This window comes from Nyctibius grandis, chromosome 8 (assembly GCF_013368605.1).
Source record: "Nyctibius grandis isolate bNycGra1 chromosome 8, bNycGra1.pri, whole genome shotgun sequence".
In the NCBI taxonomy this organism is placed as follows: Eukaryota; Metazoa; Chordata; class Aves; order Nyctibiiformes; family Nyctibiidae; genus Nyctibius; species Nyctibius grandis.
Window position 1 is genome coordinate 244,725 of NC_090665.1, and position 25,027 is coordinate 269,751.

Below are 25,027 nucleotides of genomic sequence, written 5' to 3' on the forward strand. Positions count from 1 at the left end.
TTTTTGAACAGAGGTCAATGCTTAATATTCTGGGTTTTATCTGTGTGCATTTCACAGCTATTTGTTTCTCAGGTAACTAACAGCTTTTAGACCATGGCTGGCACCTCGGAACGCACCCAAAGCATATCCTATACAGACAACTGTGATGTGGTTTATTTAATACAAAGACCTGGTGTGTATGACAAAGCTCCACCCAAAGAGCTGTGTAAGCACACCTCCCCGGCCAACATCTCCAAGCCAGCAAAACCTCTGATGTGGACAGAGTCTGCTAGGGAAAAAAAAAAAACAACTCCTGTCAGCTTAGTTCATGTTGTTTTATAAGTTGATGTAATTTTACTGGCAAGAAAGCTATGTGAAATCTATGGCAGATTACTGCTCAGACATTCATTGCAGAAACAGCTGTGCTAACCAAAAAGTGGCACCACTGTTTGTGTCTCAGAGGTTATTCCCATTACATGGGACATACAAACACTGCTCATCCACATCCGTACAAAGCCAGGTTACTCTTCAACAGTTTGCAACAGTGATGTGGGAAGAGCTGTAGTCTAGTTTGCAAACAGCTGAAGCCATGTCAGGAGTCACCCCACTACAGCTGCTTGTTTCAGCTGCTTCACTGAGGTTGGCATGCCCCTCCCAAGGAGGCAGTGGGGCAGAACACTTAGATAGGCACACCATAATCAGCTTTAATCTATTTACTTAAGTTTTCCTTTTGCCAAAAAAAGTAACACTTTGACAGAGCAATAGATAGGGAAAGGAAAAGAGTAAGATCAGTAGAAGGTTCTTACAGATTTAATGATGGAAAAAAATGTATTTAATGTGTTTTTCAGCACATTTGGTCACCATGGCTTGTATCTGAGCCTGAATATTATCTCCATTTTGGGACAATCAGGATGCAGCTCTTTAGAGTGGTGTTCCTCTTACAAACGTCATTAGTTTGACAGATGGACTGAAGGATTGCCTGTCCTTACGTCTTTAGAATCAGCTGTCATAAAGAATCTGGAATAAGCAAGTCATACAGCTGATGATCATGGTAATCCTAAAAGGTATTCTAAAATTCTATTACACAATCACAGTAAAAACTACACTTTTATGCACATAAAAGCAGTCTGCTCACTCCTCCATCTTCAGTAGAACTACTGGTAATGTTTAAAACCCGACACATTTCAAATAAATCAAAACCCAGAACCCTAAATGAAGTAACTGTTTTCTGTTGATACAAATAATCTGATGGGTGAGTGAATTTTCAGATTTCAAGATACAACTGCGGTAATCAACCTGCCACAATTTATCTTGAAAATAAAATCAGCAAGAGTATTTAGAAGATTGTGCTGTAATACACCTGACCACAAAGCCAAGCACAGAGTGACAGGAGACTTCCTTCCCTTTATTTAGAGCAGTAAGAAACAGCAGAGCTTTACTCAGGGAGTTTTGCCAGGTTATTCCTAACCTTGGACTTCCTTTCCTACACACTATCCATTGTTAATATTACAAAGCCACAGCACAGGAAACAGGCATTCTTACAAAAACTGGACCTGCACCAGATCACCATTCACACCTTTGAGTCTATACGTGGACACGTTTCATAAACAGCACTGAATTTAAAACAGCTCTAACACCTTTAACATTAAATTCAAAACATAACGTTAAGACAAAATCTTAGTTCAGTGGGTTTTCTGTTAATGAGAATTGTAGGCCTAAACCAAAGTTCAGATACTGATTTTATTTATATATATCTAAACTAACTCCATAGCTGTTTAAATGAAAAGTTTTCCCCCTATAATGCAAGGAACATCTAATTAATTAGCCAATTAAAAGATGAAAAAGTATTTAGTACATTAAAAGCTTGCAAGAAAGTGTGGCAGGGACAAGCAAAAGTACAAGAAAATAACGCTTGTAGGAGAGTCTAAATACGCTTCAGAGATGGCGAATTGATTAAAACATGGATCAGAAACTTAACAGGTTTTACAGAACAGACAGTGATCACACAGAGATCATTCAAACGGCTTTAAAAAAAACCCAGGAGGATGAAAAACATTGCTGCTTGAGTTTCCTCAGTGCTTGAAAGAATATTAACACTTTACAACACCAAACAAATTACATCATCCTGAGTTTTAAGAATTGGGTTATATGTTCTTTGCTAAGTGGCTTAGCAAAATAGCAGATTCAAGAAACATTTTACAGCGGTTGAAAACTGGAAGTTTTATTGTTTTCAGTTTAAAATTGGTCACTAATTTGGAGAACATACGTGAAATACATTCTCTTGAGACCATGAACAATTCTTATCTGAAGACAAACACTGAAAGGGATTGTATAGCGAGACTTCTCCTCGCAGATCATAAAAACCAAACTTTCTGCCCTCTGCTGTTTAGACCAGGAAAAAATAAACTGGGATGCAAATCTGTTGAGAAGCACACAGCTAAGGGCTGAGCCCAACCCTGCTTTTAAGAAAATAATCTAGTTTAGGCTTAAACTAGTTGGATTTTTAGCTGTTCTATGCACTTGCACTCTGCACTGGCATGACGTTCGCCTGAATTTCGTCATCTATCAAAAAGGTGCCAGGGAGCCACTCACAAGCTGCTGGCTTCATAAAAGCAAAAGTTACTTGTGATACACAGGAAGGGCAGCTCTGCGAAACAGAGTTAAATGTGCAGTAAAACAGAACATACAACAGTTCTACACTGAGGGGAACAGGTTGTTCCATAAATAGATTTCTAAAGATGACACAGTAATACACTCAACCTCCTCACAGATTATTCAGAACTTAATGTTTGTAAATTGCTTCATTAAAATGCTGCCCTGCCTGCAGATCAAATTTGATTAGTCACTTTGAAAAAAAGGTTACTGAACTTTGTAAGAGGTAAGTTGAAAGTCACGTTTTTTCCTGTTATAAACAGAATCAACAATCAGTTATTCCAGACTTGCAAAAAAATAGTAGAGAAATGGCCTCAAATTTAACTTTGCTTTTAGTGGCTAGATAGCAGAGCAAATTTTTAAAAGCCTATTGAAAATAAAATGGGTTAAATGTGGCAATATTACTTTAATAGCTTGTGAATAATCCTTTGTACTCTCCATGCCTTGTTCGGGGGTTTCTATAAAGCAAGGTGCAATTCGAAAGCAACATGCTTGTGTAAAGGATCTTTCTCCTCACTTTTCTTCTTGAGCCTGTTCATGGATCACTGCCAGAGTTCGAGTTTCTCTAAATTTCACCCAGCTTCAAAATTTAACCTTGACCATCCTCAGGTCAGGTCATATTTTGTTACAGGAAACAAGACCATTCGTGTACACTAGTGTAATAAGCTTCAAAAAAAGGGAACATGAGGCTTTCTAATGACATTCTGTATTCACAAAATCCGCTTTGAACTGTCCATTTTCCTCCTGAGCCCCGAGGGAAACGCTCCCCTTCTCCAGCAGCACCTGCTTCAGGACATGACACACATGTAGATGGCCAGCTAGCTCTGCAGCAGCCAGTTTTCTTTTTTTAAAAAGTTTAGACAGAAAGGTAAATCTGTTCAGATTCATGTGCAGCAGCGAGATGAGACACAAAAAGCTTCTAGGACTTGTATCTAAAACATCTATTTTGCTGCCATGAGTTCTAGACTATGGCTATAGTGAGGAGAGATGGAATAAGGAGCAAGCACTGGCCTACATATAGGCTGTTCCTGTACGTCACCTGAAAATGTGCGCCAGGCACATAAAAACACTGATCAGAAATCCCAAGGAGCAACATCTGATCACATTTTAATTACCACATACTGTATGTGAGGAAAATTCTATGATGCTATGGAAAAAGTCACCACATCTGGATGGTAAGTGAAACACGTTGCTGATTCACAGATGGGAGAGGAAATTAAGTCTGCTCACACCATCACCATGCTACAGAAAGCAACTGGAGAATAAGCAACTGCATATTCTAGAAAACAGACTTTTTTGGAGTGGCAGTGTTAAAAGCACTTCTGCCATGCAGGCTTCATTTGCAGCAGAACCTCTCAAAGGTACACAAATTCCAAACACTACGAAAATAATGCATGTAGGAATTCAATGAATACAGACATTTATGGTGCTGCTATGGAAGACAGTAAATATACGGTTATAGCCAGAATCTGTATGTTAAGGTTCTCTCTTGCCTCTCTGTCCTTTCCAATGTACTTTAAGGGCTTCATGATGCACCCTCACTAGTGACAGTGAAACATTAGTAAAACTATTTAACCTTAGTCACAAAAGCTACAACACATTGCATTAGAATACAACTGAAAAGTGACTTTTGACATCGCCTTTGTTAGACATTTTTCTTAAAAATGGAAAAGCATTATTTGTGTTGCAACACCTGGCCAGGCTTTCCTTCATGAGCACACTACCCAAACAGGGGAACAGAAATTGCTGCATCACATCATGAAGATCAGATTTAGCAGAAGGTAACGCTATTAATCTGCCCATGGTTTTACTTGTGCGATTTTTCAGATCACCTTCACACACAGGAATGATCAGGACGCTGACCTATGTCTAGGCCCCGGGGTTCTCCATGGTGAGTGCTCCCTGCAGAAAGCCCGAGGCTGCCTAGCAGGGGTTAGAGTTAGCTTTGTTACAACGAGAGCGTTAGCTGGATTATACTTTTGTTACATTATACTTTTGTTACATAAGAAGGGTAGAAAAGCAGTGTAACACCCAGCCTCCGAGCTGAGGGAACCCTTTGGAGGAAAGGGCAGTAGTCCCACATGTCCTCTTACACACGTCTAGATGGAAGAAACATTCCTGGAAAGTATCATTTCCACCAGTATAGGGTTTTTTTTTATTTCAAACCAGAAGCAAAACCAAGGGAAAAAAAATACTTGATAAATGTAAATATAAATGTGCAGCTTCATGGAATATTGAGACAGCTCTACTTCATGTAGGAAAGCTCTTCAAGTAGAACTACACTAATTCAGAGCTAAAGAAATTCCCAGCATAGCAATGCTGAGTTTCTATGTTTGCAAGTAAAGCAAAAGCAGTTACCTATCTCATGCCAGGCAGGTGTGTGAAGTTAGCACAGAGCACATTCAGCCTGTGATTACTGCCTCAAGATCCTGGCACAGGAAAGCATTTCACCTGGTCCAGATGTTTATTTTTCCTCAAAATGTGTTTGTGAGCATTGTTTCTAGTTGTCAGTAAGGCAACAGCCACGAATCGATACTATTTCATGTTGCGCACGATCCTCCTGCAATGGTTTGTTTTCATTTCCCCCAACGCTTGTTCCAGCTGCTGAATCAGGTGGAGGAGCGTAGACGGGTCGGTTTGCAACACCTGGGCAGTTTGATCTTCGTTCTGATTCAGATGCAGCTTTATAGTCACAGCAGGCTTGATCTGTTGTCTCAAACTTCTGCTTGCAAGCTGCGGGAGGGAGTTTAGATGAAATGGGAGCAGGGAAACAGACAGGTTCACAGCTCACAGTGGGTCTGCAGGACCTGCTCCGAGGACTGTTTAAAAATCCTTTTCATCCACATTCAAGATATACACTATCTATTATTTAATTTTATCATTAGCAATACTAATCCACTTTAATCAATGCTTTCATAGTACTTCTGAAAATTAGGTGACAGTTAAGACTGAATATATTTAGCATATGCTATCATTTTTAAAACACCAATGGAGCCATGAATTCAGTTTTCATAAAGCAACAAACACTTTGCATCATAATGAGTGCTCTTTGGTGCAGTAACAAAATTATGTCAGTTTTAAATACATTAAAAACTGCTTCCTCAATTACTTTTAAATAATATAAATTCATTGTTTAGTAGTTATTTATGAAATTAAAAAAAAAAGTAAAGTAAAATACAGAATAGTGGAAACACAACAGAAGTTACCTGCACATCCAGTCTCCACTCAAGGCTGTGGTAGCTGGGAAGCTTGGGTGCCAGCTCACTGAGAACGGTTCTGATCTCTTTCCTGTTCTCAAGGTACAGCTGGAGCAATAATTTGTTCAATTCATCTGAGAATCCCAGAACATTAATGGAATCTTGGAAGTCTATCTCAGAAATCTAGAAACAACAGTTTAGGCCTTAATACGGACCTGTGTCATAATCACTATTTGTCAAGAAACAAAAAAAAAATGTAAGTAAACATTACATATGTACAGTGTAGTTGTTTACCTGCAGGAACGTGTGAGGACAATCCTACAGCTCGGACAAAACAAATCATCCAGGTTTTAAGTGATTTACACATGTTGATGTATTACTGATGATTTGCATGAGCTTCAGGAACAGTCTTAGATTAGTATTTTTTTTTAAAAAACAACAAGCAACATCCTCACATTTAAGCCTTATATCAGAGAACAAAATGGAACACAAAAAAGCATCTGAGCTTTGTCATGAAGTACGTATTTTGATCATCAATTCCTCAGCAGTACGGTAACATAACACTGGTACTCCAACTATAAATACTCTGAAACGATCTGAACGTGTAGACACACACGTAAGCGAACACCAGGCACAACTTTAAGGCTGATGTTACAGTAATGCAGGTGGCCCCAAGCAGCTGGTTCCCACAGGTCAATGCCTCTGCGCTGAACTGGAGACACTTGGTTCATCGCTGTGGGCGCGGTTCTTTATTCAACAGAAAATGTCACACCCACACATCGCATTCACACTGCAAACACGTTCTGGGATCAGCTGTGTTCTACCGTAACGTGCTGCAGTCAGTCCAGTCACCTGACTTCAAGGGACGATTCTGCAGCATTTCAATCCCCTCCCCACCTGCTCTTCAGAACACTGCCTGCTTGAGTTCTGTTTGGAATTACTTGTCTCCGTATTCCTCCTCCACGTCTTCATTGTTCAAATATTCTACTGTATCAATAGTAAAAAGTCTTTCCAATGGAAACAGTAATTATCCAACTATATCTACTTAGCCAAACTTCTCCTGTCAGGAGCTGAAAAAGCTCTCAAGCCTACCGTATCAAACACAAGGAATACTTAGCAGGGGGTCAGCGCCGCACACATCCTGCACAGCAGCTGCGCAACAAAGAAAATCTTTGCTCAAGTTTTGTTATTTAGACAGAGATTAATCCTGAAGAATGCTTCTCTATACCGACTAAGTCACTGTATGTTCTTGCTATACACTACTAATATGCTGTCAAGTTTTACCTTCAGACACTGAATGCAGATTCCAGTCACAGACACAGTGTTTCAATAAGAAAATAGTGTGAGAGATGCTTTTTTCTTTACATTAAAAGAATACAGGTCACCAGAATTCTGAACTAGGTTTCCCCATTCATCGGTACCGTCAGAGCTGTAAGTGTTCAGAAAACACCCCCTGAGCGTATCCCCGAGTTCATCACACATGGGTATCCTCACCATAAGCTTGGAGCTCTCCGTAAGAAGGTACGTTAGTCCTTCCACCCCATGCTGAACCGTGTCAACGCCAATGTTAAGTTTTCCTTTAAAGAAAGCACAAAGTACCTGTTAGTTCCTTATTAAGCTGCCACAGCAAAACCACACAAACCTGCACATTTGCCCAAAGCTAATGTGTAAAATGTGCATAGAAAAGAAAAATAAGAGTGCTGTGCACCCTGCAAACAATGTAAGGGGATCAACAGCAAGCTGGATCCCACACCCAAACCCAACCAACCCACCCAATAACAACCCAGACCGATTTCTCACGGCACAACAGAGCGCTGCACGCGCTGGTGCGGGATGAGCGGCGTGGGGATGCGGTGCGGGCAGGGAGAGCCCACGGGCACCCCCGGGCAGCGCCGCCCGGCCCGGCCGCACACACCGCCCCCCCGGCGGCTGCGGGGCAGAGCGGGGCCCTCGGCAGCCCTCGGGGGGCCCTTTGCGGGGCCGCCGCAGGAGTCCCCGCGCTTCCCGTGCTCCCGCCCCCGCCCAGGAGTCCCCACGGCCGCCCCCCCGCCCGGCCCCCCCCGGCCCTTACTGGCGGTCGCCTCGCAGGCCCGCGGCGCCGCTCCCCGCCGCAGCAGCTCCACCGCCAGGCGCCCCAGCTCGCCGACAGCTGAAACGAGAGGACGTGTCTCCGCTGCAGGCCCCGCACGGCCCCGGCCGCACCCGCCCAGCGCGCCCCCGGCCCGGCCCGGCCCTGCCCTCCCCGCGGCGCCCCCGCTCGCCCCGGGCCCCCTCACGGCTGGCGCGGGGCGCTGTCGGACCTGCGCCGCCCGCGCGCGGGAGGCAGCCCAGGTGCGCGCGCTGCTCCTCCGACAGCACCAGCAGCATCGCCGCGCGCCGCCGCCCGGGAAGGGGCGGGGCCCCGGGGGCGGAGGGGCGGGGCCCAGGTCGCGCATGCGCGGGGCCGCGGCGGCCGCCGGGGCGGCGCCCTGCGGGGGGTGCGGGAGGAGCCGCCCCCGCCCCGCCGCAGCCGCGGGCTCCCTCCGGGGGGGCGGTGCCTGCGCCCGTCACCGCCCTCCGAGCGGCCGTTAGGCGGCACCGGGGAGCCGGCGTGCTGCGGGAACGAAGGGAGCGCTGGTGCGGGAGCGCGCGGGGGCAGCGTGCGGGCTGGGGGGACACCGCGGGCGCCGCGGCAGTGGCCGCTGCAATGACGTCATGCCTCTTTCACGGACCCGTGCTGAAATGACGTCATAGATCATAATTTCACCTGCCCTTCGCTTCCTGGTCACCCCGTTCCCCCGTACACACGCGGTCCCAGGCCGCTGTGCCCGCGCAGCCCCGAGGGGCCCCGTGAGGCACGGCCCAAGCTCGAGGGACAACGGTGACGCCCGGGGGATGTTGCCATGTCCCGCGGCTGGTCCACAACCGCGTTTGTGTGCTGAACCTGCGCAGAGGTGGCTCCGCGTTCCCACATGCTAAAAACGTGGATTCCTACCGTGTTAAATAGAGCCAAAAAAAAAGCAACCAGGTTCTACGTTACTAGAACGATGCATAACTTCTTCTCAGAAATCTTTTTTCTCTTTCAGGAGACAGTTCATTTCGTTAAACAAGGTGATCAGCCTTTGAAGGGTTTGTTTTAGAGCAGAACGGTGTTTGGAAAATGTGAATAGAACAATATTGTACTGCGTGTTGTTACCAGACCGAAGCAGCACCTTTTCCTCGGGCAACGCTGAGCTCTTCCACGAGACAGGCAGTCGAGAACTCTTTCCAGCTGTCCCACACGTCCTGGTGAATGTTCTGCCTGCCAACAGATAGATATGTTCCAGTATAATTATGTTTTCAATTTATAAACTTATAAATTACCATAGTTACATCTACAGGAAATTTTTGCATCCCGTTAAGTGCTCTGGTTAACGATGGTCAGTAGATCTCTGGACCAAGACCTCCTACTATGAAAAGACATGAAAATGTATTACAGATTCATTTTCCTTTCCTTTCCTTTCCTTTCCTTTCCTTTCCTTTCCTTTCCTTTCCTTTGAGTGCCAGCGCTTCCCAGGAACACGCAGAGATGTCAGAGACTCTGAGATATTAAATGTAACACTCCAGCACTTGTTCTCTGGAGATTGTAGAGGACAGCTTCACATTACTTAAACTCATAAAGGAGAAAGCAGAGGCAACAGCTGTGAATCAGTGTGAAGGGAATGTAATTTCTTAGCCATGCTCACAAATTAAAACAACTTCTGGCGGTACAGCAGGATTGCAGACTTTTGTTTCTAGTTTTTGGATTTCAAGCATGACCTTCCAGCAGATGTTCACACCCAAAGCAGTGAAGTTCCTAATTAACTCATCCAAATAATTTTATTTGCCAAGTCCTTCTACGTACCTGACCTGTGCACTCCACAGACAGCCCTGCCGTATTTGTTCCAACCTACAAAGTAGATTTTTGCATTCTCTACTTGGTACATCTGCCTGAACTTGGGAAAGTATTACTCATAGAATCACAGACTGGTTTGGGTGGGAAGGGACCTTAAAGCCCATCCAGTCCCAACCCCCTGCCACGGGCAGGGACACCTTCCACCAGACCAGGTTGCTCCCAGCCCCATCCAACCTGGCCTTGAGCACTGCCAGGGAGGGGGCAGCCACAGCTTCTCTGGGCAACCTGGGCCAGGGTCTCACCACCCTCACAGCAAAGAATTTCTCCCTAAGATCTCATCTAAATCTCCCCTCTACTCTGCTCAGGACAGACGATTCACTGGTACTGCTAAACAATAATTAAAGAGTCTTTACTTTGGATTAAACCAGTTTCTGGCTGGTATAACCAGAAGCTGAATCAAACCCAAAAAAACCAGTTCAGAAACTAACTGCCCTTCTCAGTTGTTGACTCCTCACCCAAACCTTCCGGATTCCTCCTGTCCTTTGCCAGTTTTAACCCCTGCTCAGCACCTCTGCCTGCTCAGCTGATGGTTTGGTTTACCTTAGCAATTTTCAGTGTCCTGCCTACAGTTCCTCTCTTAGCCAGCATCGGCCCCTAAAAGATAACACTGCTTTCGTAACACTTTTCATCTGAGGAGCACAAAAGATCGTAAAATATTGTAACTCTGAAGTAAGAAATAACATGATCCCCAGTCACAGATGGCAATACCAAAGCAAGGAGAAACTTAGGTCTACTGCAGAATGAATTAACCAGTACGATACTCCATGCTACGATGGTTAGACTATTTCTAGGGCTTGAACCAGAAAGTTTAGGAGTGCAGACAGGCCTGGGTGGCTTCGCTAAGGTTACATACCATGAACACAGCAGTACTCGCACTGCATCGGAAATTCTGATTTCAAGACATCCTCACCAATGTTCCAAACTGCATTTAACCCCCGCCATAGAATCCATCACAATTCGAAAAAGAGAAATTGTGTAACGTAACTCCCTTCCTAGTAACTTTTGTTAACCTGGTCTGTTTTGCTCACCATTACTTTTACTTACAGTTATTGATGCATCATTTTTTCCTCTCCATTTAGTTTGTGATTTCTGGTCTGAAGGGTACTTTATGCTGACAGATCATCTTTGAATTACAGTAAGACTTGTTGATTTTTGTATTTTGGCAGAGAACCAGGGAACTGTGTTTTGAAAGCATATAATAAATCACACATTTTCCTGCTGTCTCCAGTTCAGCAGCAAGCAAATCTAGATGTTCAAAAAGATACTCCCTTTAAAGCTACCATAAATAAAACAGAGTCCACAGAATATTCTTCCTAGGAATTCTGCTCAGACAGGTTTCAACCCCGCCTCTCATCTTGCAGCCACAACCAAATGCAAACAACTTTGAAAGACTGGAGCTTGTATGTGAATGTGGGTGGGATCTCTAACCAGTTGACAAACTATCAAAATAAGTTTTTGCAAAGACCAATTTTTTCATGGAAATAGGATGAAGATTACATCCATTAGGATCTCCATTATATTTGTTTACCAGGATATGTAAGGAATCTCTCTACAAATATTAAAGTTTGGTGGATCAATATTAAGCTTTTTTTTGCAGGAAACTGCCATCTTCTTCTACTCATATTTAAGATCAAGTGACTACAGGAAAATTGATTAATTCTGTCTACTCTTCTCTTGGCCAACAGTTTGGCTTTGCTGTTTAGGATAATACATCCTTCAGCCCTAGAAATGCCTCACACATACACATATGCTGGTAGAATTACAGATAATGCACTGTCTCCTCTCAGCAGGCTCATCGACCAGTCAGCCTCACAAGAGTTAATGCATCAGCTAAATGGAATTTCAAGAAAGAGACAAGTTTTACTTGGTGTGTGTTTCTACAGAACATATACAGTATATAATGAAAAACTTTGGTGAATTTTTTTCTCCAGAAAAATAGTACAGAAGTGAATCCTAAATGGGACAGCTTATCTTATATTTTTTTATCTTTTTCATACAAACATATCTCCATTATGTTTGGATAAATTCTTTAAGCCAGAAATCAGAAAACCTTTGGTTTACCTTGAAGAAATGTGAATGTGTGCGTATATGTGTGTGCATATTTTAAGAACACAGTACAGTAACAGACTGTGAAATCATGAGCTAAAGGTGATTACAAAATAAGTTTAGAAGTGAGAAAAAGGCATACAAATCTTACGCTTGAAAAGCAAGTATAAAAATGATGGGAGAAGGTAGAAGAGAAATAAGATGGAGGAGATAACAAGCATGAAAAATGGAATATCTACACGTACAATAAGTGAACCACTTTAGGAATCTTGATATTTGTCTCAGAATGGCAGCTTGTTTCCTTTGTGCCATAAGAGCATGAGTAGGATAGTCCGAAGAAATGCACGCTATACATGGCAAGGAAAAAGAATTAAGCAAAGTCACAGACTGGAAACATAAGATGAGCCAACAGGTAATATGAAGATATTACATACCTAACTGGCACGTGGAAATTTCTGGAAGGATTCGCTCAATAAAGTAGGCACATAAAATCCAGCTGCAAAATGGTGATGTTCTCCTTTGCCACAAAACTGGTGGGATCATCTTTGTGAAGGCCTTTACTTAGAAGTCATCCAGTCCCCTCAGGAATCCTGCGGTGTGCCAGGCAGAAGAGAGACACACTGTTTGATCATGTAAACACCCTGTGTTAGTTATGACCGTTTAAAAATAGCCCAAGCGTGAGTTCAGAAAATGGACAAAGTTGTGGAATACTTTAACATTCCATGGAAGAAAAAAGGTCTATGCAAAAGCTATCTCCACTAATTTGTGTAAGTGCTGTTAGCTCCCCAGCTGGCCTCGAAATAAGAATGGATGCAGCTTAAGTACTCCTGCATTTCATGTTTTGTAGGAAAAACCCCTTTAAAAACAACAGTGTTTTTTACATCCTTGCTTTCCAGTGAAACAAAACTGACCTGAGAAATGCCTGTTCACTTGCTATTTACTCCCCACCACACCAGCTTTGAAACTTAGCAGCCGGTTTGGCAGAGCCAAAATGTTTCAAATACAGTTAAGTTCCTTCACCCGTTGTGAATCTGGTCAAAGGATAAAAATTCATACTGCTTCCAAGTGGCTGGTGAGGCAGTCATGATTCTAGTCTGCATATCCTTTCTATGTGGATAGAACATCCTACATCTTGCCCAGAGAAAGTGTTATTGTACGCATGAAGGAAAAGAGTAATTAAAGGAAGACACAAATCTGTACAGAAGACAATTTTAGAGAAAGGCTGCGTGATTTTTTCCATAAATATTATTTTGTTAAAGCAAAACATTGAAGGAAAAGGACCTTCACTTGTTATTTTCTTAAGTATGAGACATTGTTAACCCCTGAAGGATGCAAAAGTGGTAACTGGCATAATATAGCAAGTTATCATAGAATCATTTAGGTTGGAAAAGACCTTTAAGATCACCGAGTCCAACCATTAACCCAACACTGCCAAGGCCACCACTAACCCATGTCCCTCAGCACCACATCTGCGCGGCTTTTAAACCCCCCCAGGGATGGGGACTCCACCACTGCCCTGGGCAGCCTGTGCCAGTGCTTGACAACCCTTTTGGTGAATAATTTTTTCCTAATATCCAATGTAAACCTCCCCTGGTGCAACTTGAGGCCGTTTCCTCTCGTCCTATCACTTGTTATTTGGGAGAAGAGACCAGCACGCACCTCGCTGTCTTACTCCCCCCCTTCCCATCCTGTTTACCTTTTGTGCTCGGCTGACATTTCTCAAGTGTGTTCTTCTGGCTGGTTTTGGTTTTGTTAAACGCAGAGCTGGGCTAAAGTTACGGGAGGGGTAAAAAGCCCCTCGTCGCCCCCACACCGCTGGAATGCCATGTCCTGCCGCCAGCCCGCTCGGCTTCCGCGCGGCCCCCGCCTGCCCGCGCCCCGCACAGGCTGCGGCAGGTGCCCGGGGAGGCCGCGCCCGCAGCCCCCACAGGCGCCGGCGGGCTCCCCGCCGAGGTGAGGGCAGGGAGGGGCGGCCCGGCGCCAGGGACGCGCCGGCAGCAGCAGCCGCCTACGCTGACCCCCGTCAGCGGCCTCCCGCGCACCCCCGCGGCCGCCCCGCTGTCCCTCACGCTCGCGGCGAGCTCGGAGGCGAGGCCTCGGCCCAGCCGCGTTCCCGCCGCACCCGAGGCGCCGAGGAGGCCGCGCCGCGCCGGCCGCCAGCACCGAGAGCCGTGAGAGCGGACATGGCTGCGCCCCTCGCCTCCCCCGGGAACCCGCCGGCTGCTGACGGGGCGACCGGCCGAGGAGGCCCGGGGGAACGGCCGCCGCCACCCGCCCAGGCCGGGGCTGAGGCTGAGGCGGCCGCGGCTGCCCCCGCGCCGCGCGCGCCCCCTGCCGGCGCGGCAGAGGAGGCGCCTCCCCTCACCCCGCGGGCGGGGCCGCCGCTCGCCTGCTAAGCCCGCCCCGCGTCACGCGCCGGCGGCTGAGCGGCAGCCCGGGCGAGCAATAGCCGTGCCCCGGCCGACGCCTCTTGCTGCGCGGCGGCGGGGCGGGACTTCCGCCGCGGCGCGGAGCGGACGGAGCGCGCCATGGAGGCGGCCTAGGCGCGGCCTTCGCTCCCCGCGCCGGGCCCCGCGCCGGGCCCGCAGGTGAGGCCGCCGGGGCGGGAGTGCGCGGCCGCCGCGTCCCCTCGGGCCGCCGCCCTGCTGCCGGGCGCGCTGGCTGCGCGGCGGTGAAGGAATTACGGGGCCCGGCCCCCATTGCGCAGCGCTTACTCGCCTCCACCCTTGGAGCGGCGAGGCGGGGCCGCCCGTCCGTGCGGCTCAGGCGGAGCCCGGCCGGCCCCGCCGCGGGTGCCTGCCTGCCGCGGCCGCCGGGCCCGGCGCTGCCCTTTCCCGCAGGCCGCCGCGGCGGGCGCTGAAGCGCTCTCCCGGCGCCGTTTCCAGGCCGGTGGCAGCCGAGCCCCCGCTCTGGCGGTTCGCAGCGCTGCCGGGTGCGGGGCTCCTCTGGGGCTGCTGCGCGGAGGTGCTGCTTGTGCTCGGAAGATAATGAGGAGTCTGGCTGGCTGACAACCAGCTCGGTAGTGAAGAGATGAAAACAAACTGAGAGGAATAGTTCCTGCGTCTTATCAGATCTGAACACTGGACTTTATTTGCGTGCGTTAGTTTTCAGTTCTGTGGATAGATCTTAGGTGGAGATTTGGGTCACTAACGATGTGATGACATCAAAATGCCAAAAGCCAGAGACCCTGGGGGTTTTGGGGATATGTGTGGAAATTATTGATGTTATCTGTGTAACTTTTGTTCATCCTCTGCTTGTGGAATTTTGGAAGGTGCAGCCTAACCTACCAGGACATTTAGAATGTTGTCGCTGAGTTTGTGGCAGGACAGAGTTTCTATATGTTCGTATGATTTTTGTGGTGACTGTAAGCACTGTCATCCCGTTTGGCTGTAAAATCGAATTTAAGTTTGTTCAATACAGATGTGCGAGTCAGTTTTTTTCGCCAGTGGGAGGGGAAAGAGCTGTTTTCTTGTGAGAGTTGAAGCATAAGCATAACCATGTGGACAAGGACTGCTTTGTGTTGTCTGCCGCTGTGAAATGCGTTTTGAGTTGACCAGATACAAACTTCTGAAAATTTGGTGTTTATTTGTGGAGCTTGGCTTGTGGACAGTTGCCAAAAGTTCTGAGTATTCTTATCTCTGTCCCAAGCCATGTAATTTCTTCACAACATCTGTTTTAAACGTGCTCCCAAGGCTTGTTCACGTTGGCAGGTATGAAGCTGGTATGTTTGTCAGGATGCAGGGACTGTATCCAGAGGAATGTTTTCCACTCTGGTGGGCATCAGTGTATTGGTGTTAAAAACACTGTGTGTTTCATAACTCATTATTATTAACACAAACAATACCGTTAATGTATTAAGAGGTGGGCAAGGCGTTCTTAGTGTCCAGTACAGCAGGTAGATGTATCTGTCGTGTATTGTCTGTTCTTGTATCGAGCTTATTTAGCCGTCCTGATCTTCAAGTGAGAAGGGACGTTCCGCTCTCCTTTTCCTTTGAAAGTGTACTCAGGAATGTATTCTATTGTACTTACAACGATAGTACTGCTGCCTTATCTCCATGGGCAATAGCTGGTATGATGTATTCCAAGTTAGTGTATTTACTTCGTGGTTGTCTTGCTGCTCATAGATACACTGTGATGCAGCACACCCCACGTTTTCACCTCCTCGGTTCTGGCCTGGTGATCCTGTTCAGTCCTGTGACAGGGATGTAGTTCCTCAGGCTTTGTTTGTTTTGTGACTTCTAGGGTGCAGAGCAGGAAGGAAAAAAAACGACTCTCAAAACGCCCGCAGTTGCTTAAGGAGAACTTTGTCTATAGACACTGGAAAACCAGGGGTGAAGTGCTGAAGATTAATGCAGAGTCAAGTTTAACTTCTTTCGTGTGGTTTATGGTATAGTCTTTAATTACACATCTATTTCTGTGTACTATAAGCTGCCTCGTTCAATTAAGAATGTAGTCTACAACGAGGCATGGAATTTCAGGACTTGTGAGGCTGTGCTTGCTTTGGAGTCAATAGTTCTTGGGCCTGGAAGAATCTGTGTGCACTGACTGACAGAGAAGACTGCACTGTACATGCATGTTGTTTGCAAGGACAACTTTAATTCTGGTATTTTCTGACCTTGCTCAATACTATTTTAGTGCTTTCTCTGTGTTGTAAGGTATGTGCTGAATTTACGGTATTCATTAAAATACTGTGATAGCTTCAAGTGCATTGCTGCTTCTGTCATAGTAAAAATGATTGTGTTTTTTGAACAATTGTTCTTTATCCATCCAGTTTCACCAACATCCTCTTTGTTAGGGCAGGCTGATGAGAGAAACCGGTAAATCTTAATTTAGAAATAAAAATACATGGATTTCATAATTCATTACGGGTTCCTGTGACTGTAACTTCTGTTCCCCTAACCGGTTGGGAGTTTCACAAAGCATCATATGTCTGAATGGCCAAGTCAGAATCATGAGAACTGTTTTTGAAAATATCAGCTGTTTCCTCCCATTAGTAATAATGAATTTTAATTATCTTCATGTTAGTGTCAGTTTAAATCAAATCTGACTCTCCAGTATTTGCTTTAGTTAATGCTGAGGACCTCACATCATGGGACAATGGTTTCTGCTTAAGAAACCCACTGAGGATAGGACAGGAAAACAGGAGTTCTTAGGTGTTTCTTGATTCTGAAACAGAGTATAGTAGTTTTGGCTGTGATTTCTTAGATTAAGTCAGCAAAGTTACAATTTTCAGAATGAAATATCGCAGTCAAGTGAAAACAAAATCCACATGGAACCGTTTAAATAAGAAGCCTCAATATGGAGGTTTTCAATAATCATACAAACAATTTTTATGACCTGAGGTTAATTGTTTGTGAAGTACTTTTAATTCCTCCACTAAAAGAAATTACAGGAGATCCAGATGCTCTGATAATGATATTATTGAGCACGTACTATCTGCTTCTAAAACTTGCCCCTGAATTATTGAAATCATTATAGCAATATTGAGTCCAGTGTACTTGCTGTTGTTTTGTGTTATCACTATTTTAATTTTATGTCATCTCAAGTAATTTCTTACTGTGAAACTAGAAGAATCGCTAGAGAGGCTTAATCATCCATCTGTGGACCAAGCGATTCTTTTAAATTCGGCGATGGAAGTGGTTAGGTTTCATGCTGAATGTAGCACTTAATTGTTGCTTGTTTAGTACTCTGGAGTAGGAGGTGTCCTGGATCACATACTCTTTGTTGAATGCGCTGGAATTTTGGATGTTGGATTTTTTAGCTTGATCACATTGAGGTGTGAGGTTTTTATAAGGGGAATAAGATATTTTGTACTTCTGTGTTCTGAAGAGGTTGCCTGCACATAATAATGTTATAGCTAAGCCTCAGAGGGGTCTAAAGTTCCTCTGTAGACAGCTGGTCACTGTCTTAAGACTGGATTATGACTGTAGCAGCAGTACAAAAAGAAGTTGTCAGCCGTAACTCGTCAGTGGAGAGCAGAGGTCCTGATCTTGGGCATTAGGCTGTGCTTTTGCAGTGAAAGGCGTTTGGAAGTGAGAGCTCAGGGGAGGTTCCTGCTGGCTGCTCCTCATGAACAGTGACTGCCACCGTTCTCTGGGGCTGTTCCTGATGCCAGGGAGTTTCTGGGAGTTAGTGATGACCAGGCTGTACACTCCTCTCGCTGCATCCCAAGTTCATAAGCAACAGGCTGCTGTGGGAGGCTGAGTTAGGGTAATTCTCTGTCACTGTTCCTTGCTCTGAAGAGATTTTGTTGTTAAGACAGTCCAAAGAAAAACAAAACAGTATTTGTTAAGACACTAAAATGTATTGCCTCACTCAGTAGCTTTGTTTGGAATAACCTTTCTGCGTGAAGGGGTTCTCTGTCACTCTTTAAGCCCGTGTCCAGCAGATGAAGAGTCTGTTGTCCAGGTGGATCACAGTGCAGGATCCCACGGAGCCTTTCCCCTCTAAGCCTGTGTGTTTCTAGCTGTCCCTGCGACCTTGGGCACTCAGAAACGGACGAGTTGTTGTCTCTCAAGTTCTGCAGATGGAAGTGCTGCTGTTGAATGATCTAGGTTATTACGTAGTTAAAATGTGTTATTTTAAAATGCAAATACAGAAAACCTCTCCCGTGTCAGTATGCTTATAAAGGCGTATAATGCTCATACAGTTGTGTTTCGTGAGTATTGAGGCAGACCGTGTTATACTGGCACTTTGGTGAAACTGCACATTGATGTTGAGTTCTGTTTTAATGAAATAATGTTGAATGACATCTGGGGAAGAGAAAGTGGAAGGGTAAAGTCAGTAAAGAGAGAAAACAAACACTGGTTTAATTCTTTCATGGGGGGGTGGGGGAGAGAGGCGAGGCAGTGATCCATCCTGTGTTTTGGGAACATCGTACAGGACAGAAGCCCCCACCTGTAGCTCATGAGGGGTGGGGGAGAAGGCAGATGGGCGTCTGGCCAGGATTCTTACCCAGCTGCACGTCTCTCCCCTCTGGAAGTCTCTGCCCCTTTGTCAGCTAACTGTTCCTCCAGTTCTGGCTGCGTTTCTCCACAGCACGAATTAAGGCTGAATCTCAAACCCCCATGTTACTGCGAGCTGTGGGAGGTATATGTACAGGAATTGAAACCCCTTTAAAAACAGTAGGAAACTCCTAAGAGGAGGGGAGAAGTGTTAGCAGATGCAGTTTATGAGGAAATTCAAGGACTCAGAAATGAGGAAATGCCACATTTATGGTTACTTGTGCAACTTCAGTTTATCCATTGGCCCTTTTGTGTAGAAATGGCTACGTAGTTTAATAAATCACATTCTCCTGTTTTTCCCCTACAGAACCTTGTTTCATTCAGGACGTGAGTGGCATGCACTAAACGACATAAGTCAGCTACAGGGAAGCCTGAAACTTCTTCCCCTCCCTTGCCCAACCCAAGTTTTTGGATGCTTGATTTTGCAATTTGGTAGAATTTTTACCTTCATCTGGGTGCGTGTTGTGTAATTGCTTCTTGTTTATATTAGAAGCCGAAACACCCGCGTTGGATTAAATGCCCGTAGGCACGTGGTATTGAGCATTTTAGACTAAAATTTGCAGAGATGCTGTTTCTTACCATGCTAAACGTGATATTTAGTGAATGTTGCGGATTTGCACCACGTTGTTCATATGTTTGTGGACTGTGAGAGCATAAATTTGGGGGCCCTGCAGTAACTGTGGAGGACGTTGGTCTCTTACAGCCATGCAATAAATTGTGTGGTCCTAAGGAGCAGCCTTTATCAGTCATGGAAGTGACATTTCAGCCTGAATCATGTTTGTTGCCTAGATTGGGGCTCTCCTTGATGCCAGACAAACAGTTATTTGGTAAGACGAGTGGAAAGTAGCCTGTAACCCCTTTCAAAGAATACTGCGTTTCTAAGCTGAGCAGTGCTGTGGATTGTTACCTGAAGCGTTACCTCCCGTCTTTGCTGGAGAGCAGGGAAATGTTCAAAATTCAAACATTAGATCTTTAACGTTTGTGTTGTATTTGATGGGCCAAGTTTTGTGGTTTCAAGCTGTGTATGATTGCAAAATTGGCCAATTTTAGTATGAGAGATTACGGAATGAAATCTGTTACCGTTGCAGTTAATGCACGTGTTACACTTGAGAGGGAGTTCAGAGTTCTGTTCATGCAAATATTTGTTTTGTTTGGGGTTTTTTGGGTTAGGTTTTTTTTGCCTTTTTTTTTTTGTTGTGGAGTTTTTGGGGTTTTTTTTTGTTTGTTGGGGTTTTTTTGAGAGTAACATGATACTCTCAATGGCTTCAGTGAGGGTGCAGGTGTCATTGCTCGGACAAGGAAGGCATTCGGGCCCTTAATTTGTGTTTTTAATACTTTTAAAAAAATCTTTGTGTGGCAAAGAAAAGATATAAAAATGTTTGTTTTGCTTCCTCCTAACTCCTCACTTTTTTTTTTGCTTTGATTAATGATAAATCAGCAGTTTTAAAGTACAGTTTCTGCTAGAAAACATGCCCCTCTATTTCCAGACACAAGCTGTTGCTTTTTGCTGCTGGTGTTGATGAAAATTTGTTAATAAAGCAGAATTAACTTCCTTTTAGTGTTATGAGCTCATGAAATGCATACAAGCATACTTTACAGAGTCCTTGAGTTCTTTTTTTAAAGGTCTCAAAACTGCACACTCTTTCCAGGAGGCTAAATCTGAGCACGAGTCGTGTTTGGGCATTTGTGAACTTCACTGAAGTTGACAGAACTAGTTTGTGTTTGTTGCCTGTTGGTATCACACTGGATTTGCAAGTGTGTATTTAGAGTAAATGCTTTTAGTAGAATTACTCCAGGTACATGAGGAATTTTGCTGATTTGGATTTATGCTAGAAGAAGGGAAGATTAAAATTGAGACTAAGGATGGTTGATATCATGCGAATGTTCATCCCTGTGTACCGCTTGCGTTGCTGCCTGTTGCCTAAAGCTTTTTGAAGTGCTTCTGTTATACTTTTTGTGGTTTATGCATGCGTTCCCAAGGAGGTTACATGCTCTTAGCAAAAGTGACTTCCATCTCTAAAATAATTGTATAAATTAAAGATCAGTTATTTCTCAAAAGTAAACGTAGAACAACATTTTGCATCGTTTGTTAGAAAAGTTTTAAGTGACCAACAAAACCCAGTAAAACAACAGAGGAAAATATTTGCTATGTGCCTTGACTCTTTTTTTTTTTTTATTTTGTTGCAGGTATTAAATAAAATATGCTGTTGTCAATAGGGATGCTGATGTTGTCTGCCACTCAGATATACACTATTTTGACTGTTCAGCTATTTGCTTTCCTGAATCTTTTACCCGTGGAGGCAGATATTTTAGCAGTAAGTATCTTCTGCATAGATGAAATCTCTATAAAACTGGATCTTCTTTTAAACTATTCTGTTAATGTATCAGTTGGTACAATAAATGTTATAGCAGGTTGCTTGGAATGGAATTGCCTTAACAGTTTAGTTCAATAAAAAAATAAATTGTACTAGATGATCTTTAAGGTCCCTTCCAACCCAAACCATTCTATGATTCTGTGATTTTCAAACGAGCTGATGTGTGCTCGGATACCATGACAGCAAAAGCACTTAATTCCCTTAGTCATTTAAAAAGTTCCACTCTGACCAGATATCCTATAGCATGTTATAACCCTGTTAAAAGAATCCCATGATCATTTGGTTTAGACAGCAATTTAAGTTTTGGTGATGGGTGCCATTTTGGAGGGTAAATGTATATAAATGAAGTAAAATAAGCTTCTGTGGCTAGTAGAATTTGTGTGTGCGCTGGAGGCCTTGTCAGTAAAGTTTTTGTATATGTTACACCCAGATATATTTTTTAAAATAGCTGATAGTCTCTGCTATCATTAAGAATAATATTTTTTGGGTGTGTAGAATTTTAAATGATCAGGCTAATAAACAGTGTAATGAACACAAGGTCAGTGGTAAAAGTGTTGCTGGGCTATTTATTAGCAATTTTATATATAATGTAGCTTTATGGAGGAAGTTAATGTGTCTATGTAGGATAGAGCTTAAGCCACTGAAATAATTAAACCTGAGTACTGTAGTCTCTCTGTTCTCTGCTAGTGACAGTGCTGTCCAGGAGAGTTGTTAATATTGTATCAATTAAATTAGGGGAAGAGTGAAAAACCCTTGAAGCTAAATGTTAAAATAAAAATACTTCAAAATTTGTGGTAATGTTGGGTTGATGAAGACTGAATTATGTTATTTGGATCTTTGGGTTGTTACTGCTCTATTATTTCTTGTAGGTAAAAATTTTAAACAATTAATGCAGGTAGATAATTGCTTTATTATGGAACTGACATCACCGTTCTGCTCTGAAATTTTAAACTTTCTACTGCAAACCTAATTGCCCTTCCCCCTTTCCTCTCTCACCAAGCCCGTGCTTCCTCTTTTCATAAAAAAACTAATTTTCATTTTTGCTACTTCCTCCCTTAGAAAAGATATTTAAAAAAACCAAAACAAAACAAAAAAGCATACCAACCTCAACAAAAAAAAGGCATTTTTGAAGTTTAGTTTAATTTATTCTATTTAAGATTCCTTGTGCAGTATTCTAAAATAATTCCATCTAAAAATGAAGTGTCTTTTACTCTGGGATATTTGGAAGTTACAGGTCTATTCTGAGAGTATCTTTGAAGCAGAAAATGAAGAGATGAACTAGACTCTTATTAAGCCTTTGCTGTGAAAAGGAGCCAGTGGCTGGTTAAGAGATACTCAGAGAAGAGGGGGTGTTTGCACGCTGTGTCACAGGGCATTGAAGGCGTACAGGTAGCTTGTAATCTTGAGAGATTCCGTGGTTTAATGATTGCTCGTTTGGGGAGCAAATTCCACCCAAAATTCTGGGTTTGCCAACGAAAGAAATTCTTTTCACTACTGAAATAGAGATCCTGTGTCTGATAAATACTTTAATCTAAAAAAACCAGTGGTGTTTATTTCTATTTACACTTGTTACTCATTTTTCTCTTGTTGCAAACTTGATTTTTTTTTAAAAATTTATTTCTTTTAGTATAACCTTGAAAATGGAACCCAGACCTTTGATGACCTACCTGCTAGATTTGGCTACAGACTGCCAGCAGAAGGCTTGAAGGTAAAAAAAAAAAATATATATATATATGTATCCTGAATATATATATATAAAGAGGACTGTATCTGCTGAACACTTTTTCTGTAAGCTAAAAAATATAGAAGTTAAAAGAATATAGTATTGAGGAAAAATAAATACAGAACTGATTAATCTACTGCTCGAGCAAAACAAACGTGCAAAGGGTCTGAGATGAACTGTTGCCTGTGAATAGGAGGTTGCTCTCCTAAGAAGAGAATTTTCATAATCTGACCTCTGGTATGTTAGAATTTGCTGAACATTTTTAACAAATAAATAAATTAAAAATAGCTGAATGATGGGAACTAAGTTTGGTAGACCATTGTTTTCTCTGAAGTTGGTGGCAATACTGATCTATGATGTCAGTTACCTTGCACTGGTATCGGTGGATGCCAGATTGAATTTTGTCTTGATTTATTTAAAAAAAATATTTGGAGGAATTATTGTCTCTGTAGGGTTGTATATGGCGAGCCCTTTCACACTGTAAAGGGTGGAAGGGCACGAGGGATTATCTTCCTTGCACGTGGTGGAAGGATACAGTTTCCTTTCAATTGCAATCCACACCCCATAGCAGATGAGAAGTTCACGGTTCTCTCTGCTTCTCTCAGGCATGTGTTGCTATTTTGTTTTACTCTGTATCATCAAGTGGGGAGAATGCAGGTAACGAACAAAAAGGTGTATATGTGCTATCTGTTAGTGTCTTATACTCCAAATAAAATCATATTGGGATAGGAACGCTGTGACATGACTTGAAAATGGGTCATAGGATTATTAACAGAAGGCACTAGTAAGGGATAATATATTGAATTAGCAGAAAAAGTACATGTGACTTAAAATTTTAAAAATTTTGTTAATCCAGTTTTCTTTGATATATAAGAACTAAAAAGCATGTAAATATCATACCATACTAAATTGTAACATGCAGCTAGTATTAGAGGAGACAGAAGTAAGGTGTAAGGATTTGCAAATGTTAAAGGAACTGGAAAGGGAAAAATCATATTGACATATTATACAAAGTGATTAATGTACAAAAAATGTCAAAGATGGCTATAACCATGGGAATACAGACAGGACTTTATCATTATTTTGTGCTAGATTAGAAATTGTGAAGACCTGATGTCTCCTGAACTACAGCAGCAAGCATGCTTTGTACAGCGGCGTAATTCCTTTTCCGTGTGTGTGGTGTGGTTAATGCACTTGGAATGCAGTAAGATGTGTAGGTGGACTGAATGAAATTAATAGAAGGGAAATTACATTCAAGGTGAAATGGGAAAGGACTATGGAGAAGGTTAAATAAACGTAGCTTCCATAGGCAGCAATGAGAAGGCACATTCTACTCTCTGACTCCTGCTAAGGTGGTAGCTGTGCGTACCTTCTGGTGGCAGTAGTCAGTAACTGGCGTAAAGACAAACTCACTTTTATCTGCGTAAAATAAGATAGAGGAGGTAGAAAATAAATTATTTAAAATTAAATTATATATGGTGGTTTTAATGCTGTAAACTGGTGTCATAGTCCTGCTGCTTAGAAAAGTATTTAACAGCTAAATGAATATCCAGTTCAGTTACAGTCTTCACATCCTCTGAAGTGAGTTTGTTGCTGAGATTACGTAGCTGATGCTTGTTGTCAAGTGCTGGTGTGCTGTGTTGAATTCAGGAACGTTGGGCGTGCTGTATTTTTCTCTTTGCCTGACATAAGGTGCCTCTCTAGTGACATGAACCGCTTGCTTTCTCTAGGATCCCGTTCTTGCAGTCAGTGTCAGTAAGTTTGTTCATTTCAGATAAATCTATTTTCCGTTCCTCTCCTGTACTTGAGACGCACATTTACAAGAAGGGCAATTTGGTTTAGCTGTCCAAACAGTTTACTACTTGTGTGAAGTTCAGGTTTCATTACTTTGTTTTTAATTGTGGAAGTGGCTACATGGAGCCAGTCTTGTGGCTGTAACTTGTTCGTCTGACTGTCAGTTTGAACAGTGTGTAAGTATTTCTGACTGGGGTGGATGTGTTTTCTTTTTGTGTAAGAATTCTAAGCTGTACACGTATTCAGGCAGACCACCTTCCAAGTTCTGGTGAAGGGGAATTACTATCATTTACACACCTATGGAGACCGTGAATAGCACGTGAGGGCAGAGCTGCTTTCCTGTT

The 25,027-nt window shown here is 43.5% G+C and overlaps 2 protein-coding genes across 4 annotated transcripts in view; one reads left to right on the forward strand and one right to left on the reverse strand.

Annotated features, from left to right (window-relative positions):
* Positions 1-4,616: 4,616 nt before the first annotated feature.
* On the reverse strand, positions 4,617-13,691 carry COMMD2 (COMM domain containing 2). Of its 3 annotated transcripts, none has more exons than XM_068406278.1 (7): positions 13,484-13,691; positions 12,222-12,377; positions 9,004-9,108; positions 7,900-7,977; positions 7,323-7,405; positions 5,838-6,011; positions 4,617-5,364 (listed from the first exon to the last, which is right to left on the reverse strand). In XM_068406278.1, the coding sequence occupies exons 2-7, from the start codon at positions 12,328-12,330 to the stop codon at positions 5,167-5,169; spliced, it is 747 nt and encodes a 248-aa protein (XP_068262379.1). In that variant the 5' UTR covers positions 12,331-12,377; positions 13,484-13,691; the 3' UTR covers positions 4,617-5,166. The 3 variants fall into 3 exon arrangements, with proteins under 3 accessions (XP_068262379.1, XP_068262380.1, XP_068262381.1); XM_068406279.1 differs by having other exon boundaries at positions 12,222-12,407; XM_068406280.1 differs by lacking the exons at positions 9,004-9,108; positions 12,222-12,377; positions 13,484-13,691 and adding an exon at positions 8,129-8,218.
* A 597-nt stretch (positions 13,692-14,288) lies between these two features.
* The window catches only part of RNF13 (ring finger protein 13), a 31,619-nt gene continuing 20,880 nt past the window's right edge, over positions 14,289-25,027 (forward strand). The window contains exons 1-3 of the mRNA XM_068406498.1: positions 14,289-14,375; positions 20,979-21,106; positions 22,794-22,874. Of these exons, the coding sequence (XP_068262599.1) occupies positions 20,993-21,106; positions 22,794-22,874 (195 nt within the window). The 5' untranslated portion in view covers positions 14,289-14,375; positions 20,979-20,992. The remainder of the gene's footprint in view (positions 14,376-20,978; positions 21,107-22,793; positions 22,875-25,027) is intronic.

What these genes read in the sequence shown, in the direction of transcription:
- COMMD2 (XM_068406278.1), bottom strand. Translation starts at nt 12,330, where the DNA reads ATGATCCCACCAGTTTTGTGGCAAAGGAGAACATCACCATTTTGCAGC. An exon ending in AATTTCCACGTGCCAGTTAG is followed by an intron (nt 9,109 to 12,221) that starts GTATGTAATATC and finishes ATCTGTTGGCAG; the next exon opens with GCAGAACATTCACCAGGACG. An exon ending in GGCCTGCGAGGCGACCGCCA is followed by an intron (nt 7,406 to 7,899) that starts GTAAGGGCCGGG and finishes CTTTCTTTAAAG; the next exon opens with GAAAACTTAACATTGGCGTT.